Source organism: Medicago truncatula, chromosome 3 (genome assembly GCF_003473485.1).
Source record: "Medicago truncatula cultivar Jemalong A17 chromosome 3, MtrunA17r5.0-ANR, whole genome shotgun sequence".
Taxonomy (NCBI): Eukaryota; Viridiplantae; Streptophyta; class Magnoliopsida; order Fabales; family Fabaceae; genus Medicago; species Medicago truncatula.
Window position 1 is genome coordinate 46,097,325 of NC_053044.1, and position 3,533 is coordinate 46,100,857.

The 3,533-nt window shown below is 34.8% G+C and overlaps 1 protein-coding gene across 1 annotated transcript; it reads right to left on the reverse strand.

Annotated features, from left to right (window-relative positions):
• Window positions 1-280: 280 nt before the first annotated feature.
• Window positions 281-2,923, reverse strand: LOC11444233 (UNC93-like protein 1). Its single transcript, XM_003602384.3, has 2 exons — window positions 1,538-2,923; window positions 281-603 (listed from the first exon to the last, which is right to left on the reverse strand). The coding sequence occupies exons 1-2, from the start codon at window positions 2,701-2,703 to the stop codon at window positions 417-419; spliced, it is 1,353 nt and encodes a 450-aa protein (XP_003602432.1). The 5' UTR covers window positions 2,704-2,923; the 3' UTR covers window positions 281-416.
• Window positions 2,924-3,533: the final 610 nt, after the last annotated feature.

Here is a 3,533-nt window from a genome sequence, read left to right on the forward strand (position 1 = left end):
ATTTCTATCCGCACTCCATGATTTTCAGTAACAGTCTTGCGCGATGTGATGCGTCTTAAGCAGTGACGAGACACTTTCAACTCTTCACAATTGCATGACATGTGGATTGTAGCACGCATCGTGCATGTACTAGTAGTGGATCCTTTTGATTTTCTTCATTCCTTGTCATATTTCTCCTCACTGAAACATTTGTAGTGACTATACATCAAAAAATCACCTGATATACCATCTAAGAAAGTATAACATGACCACAAAATTGTCTAGTTCAGGTGATTTAGCATGTTTAAAGGTCTTGTATGCCTAATAGTTATTCCATACTCATGCATTATATTATTTACACAAACTCAACTAAAACAGTTAAAAACCTGTTAGAATGACTCTAAATACTGCTAAAAACATTATATTACAGACTATTATCATTTCTCTTCATCGTTATTGTCCTCTTTCACAACCAAAATCATTAAAACCAACAATAACGGATAGCTTAGTGTAGTGAGCACCCAATTCACAATCAACTGTGTCATTGGAGATACATTGTGGTTATCAATTTGCCATGCAACTGCAGCCCCCGCACTCTGTATCCCTTTATAGAACCCTGTATACCTGTGTAGGTCATAACATTAGTATAGTAGTACTAGGTTATTTCCAAATTTCAACTATCATGGATACTCCACATGAAATGCTAATCACTAAAAATACAAATTAGTACTCGTACAAGTTAATTTCCAAATACCAACCATCACCAATACTCCACAAGAAATGCTAATCGCTAAAAGTACTAGTTAACTTCCAAATTTCAACAATCGTATATACAAGAAATGCATCACTGCTCCAAATATATTTTTAAAGTTTCAAATACTTATTAAAAAAATATTATATTTTGGTGCAATAACATATTTTTTTAGTTAAAAACATATTTAAGTTGATATTTTGAGAAGAAAAAAAAAAGAACCGGTTCATATATATAAACTTTTATCAAGAGTCTTATATCTATCCGATGTAGGACATAAGTTTTTTTCCAATACACCCCCGTCACGCCTAACACTCTTTGAGTTCTGATACCATAATGAAATTGGAGGTCTAACTCATCCTTAAAAACCGGTTCATAAGGTGAGGATTGTCTGTCTCCTTTATATAAACTCTTATCAAGAGTCTTATCTATCCAATGTGGGATATGAGTTTTTCCCAATAATAGGTAGACACCCTTAATGTGCACATCCCTTTGTACCACTGAAAAATTTCAATTAACCAAATATATTATTTGTGTGACCGCATATTTTAGTTGTCTGACCACTATTTTTTCAGAATTTATTTGGTTAACTAAGTTGAAAAATAGTGGTTACGCGCATTTTAGTTGCGTGACCACATTTTTCAGCTTCTAAATAGTGGTCACGCAACTGAAAAAATGTGGTCATATATACCATATATTTAGTTAACTGAAATTTTCGAGAGTTGTATAAAGAGGTGTGCATGTTAAGGGTGCCTGCCAAATTTTATTCGATAATAAAATCAAACAGAATCTGGTATGCATTATTACCTGCTAAGAACTTCAGAGTCATTAGCTAATGCTCCAATGGACCAATAAACCATACTCTGAAACATAGCATCCAACAACCCAAAAGAAAAATACAAAACAAAAGGACCAGCAAAATCAGAACCAGACTCCTTAAAATCCAAGACCTTGCCATGTTTATGTTTAATCTGATTAGCCAATGCACCACCCCATATAATAGATCCAAGAACAGCAACCACACTAATTCCCACAATCCCTCTTTTCTTTCTACTCTTGAAACTGAAATCCATTGTGTAACCAATCCCAATTGACCCTATCATTTGTGCTCCCCAATAAAACACATTGTTCAACCCTCTTGTTCTCAAACTAAACTGTGTCTTATTAACATGATTAAATTGATATGTGTAAAAAAAATTACTAGACCAAGCAGCAGGAATTATAAGAAGCATCCTCCAATTGTAGAACAGTTTGAGAATCTCCACACACTCGGTTGCAACATTTGAGTACAACATATTTGTACACTTTGTTCCATCATCACGAACAACTTTACTGGCTGGTAAAATTGTCAGAGACAAAACAGTCCCTAGTGACATAAAAGCCATAAAACCAATATAAGTGCCATCGTTAACCGTAGCAGCTTGATCACCACGATTGTAATTAAGAATAAAAGGAATTAAACCACCAATAACCCCACCCATATTGAAAATACTCCAGAAAATTGAAATGTAAGTTCCTTTACGATTCATGGGTGGATAAGATGTCATAATAGCACCTTGGGCAGACCATAATAGTCCAGCTCCGATGCCGAGAACAGCGCCGGAAACTACAGCAAAAGCTTGATGTTGTTTATGATTGTAGTAGAGGAATGAACCGGTGTAAAGGACATAGGAGGAACAACCTGCGAAAAGAGTTAAGTGGGGTCCGAGGATGTTGTAGATGCCACCACCTAGGATTCCGAAAATTGTGAAGCTTGTGTAAAGTGCGGTTAAGGCGTTGTTAGAAGCTGTTGCATTGACTTGACCACCACCACCCATTCCTGAAAGAGCATTGAACATGCCTGGACAACAAAAACAAACCAATCCAATAAGGATGATTTGTGAAAGAGGCGAATTGTATCGGACAAGTGATGAAGTTTTTGTGGTTTTCGGTGGTTGAGTGGCTGATTCTTCATATTCAACGACACCACCCATTGGGAAATTGTGAAAGAGTGAAGATGGTGGAAGAGAGATTCAGAATTGGAGATGAAGAATGAAAAGAGAGAGAAACAACAATTTATGGAGTTGGAGATTGAGATTTGACCACCATAATGTGGAAAAGTTTGCAGTAAATGCAATTAAAAACATGACAAATTTGGAGTTAAGTTTTTTTTTACAAGCGAAACATTGTAGCTACATGCAACGTTGTTTCAATTGTTGTCACAAACATACGAACCATATGTACAATAGGCTTACGCAAAGCATATATGTCTTGGTTAAAAATGAATTTCATTCTCTATTGATTTTGATGAAAAGATGGTGACGTTAAAAAGTGGATTTTAGATAGATAATAGATTAACTGTAGTGCAATACACAACCAAAACGTCGTTTATCTCGGATTCTCATCAAACATTACGTGTCTTTTCTTAAAATAGCAGTCAAAATTTCAACTCCGAAAAAAAGGAATGAAACAATTTTCCCTTAAACTAGTGCATTTTCCTTAAACTAACTAATTTTTTTTTAGAAGTGCAATGTCCGGGGTTTGATCCCGGCCCTGCATATAATATGCAATATCTCTACTAATTGAATTAAGCTTATGGGGATGCTAACTACATATAATAATCTACCAACTGAGTTATACTCACGGAGACTAACTAATTATCTATTACTATTAAAAATGGATTTTCGTTGGCAAATCAATAAGATAACGTTTGATATTAACACTGTGAAATTTACACACAATGGTGAATAAATGACTTTTGAATGAAAGTATCAAATTTAAGATATTCTACGTTAATGATTGAGTTATCTCTTGTGAAAAAAAA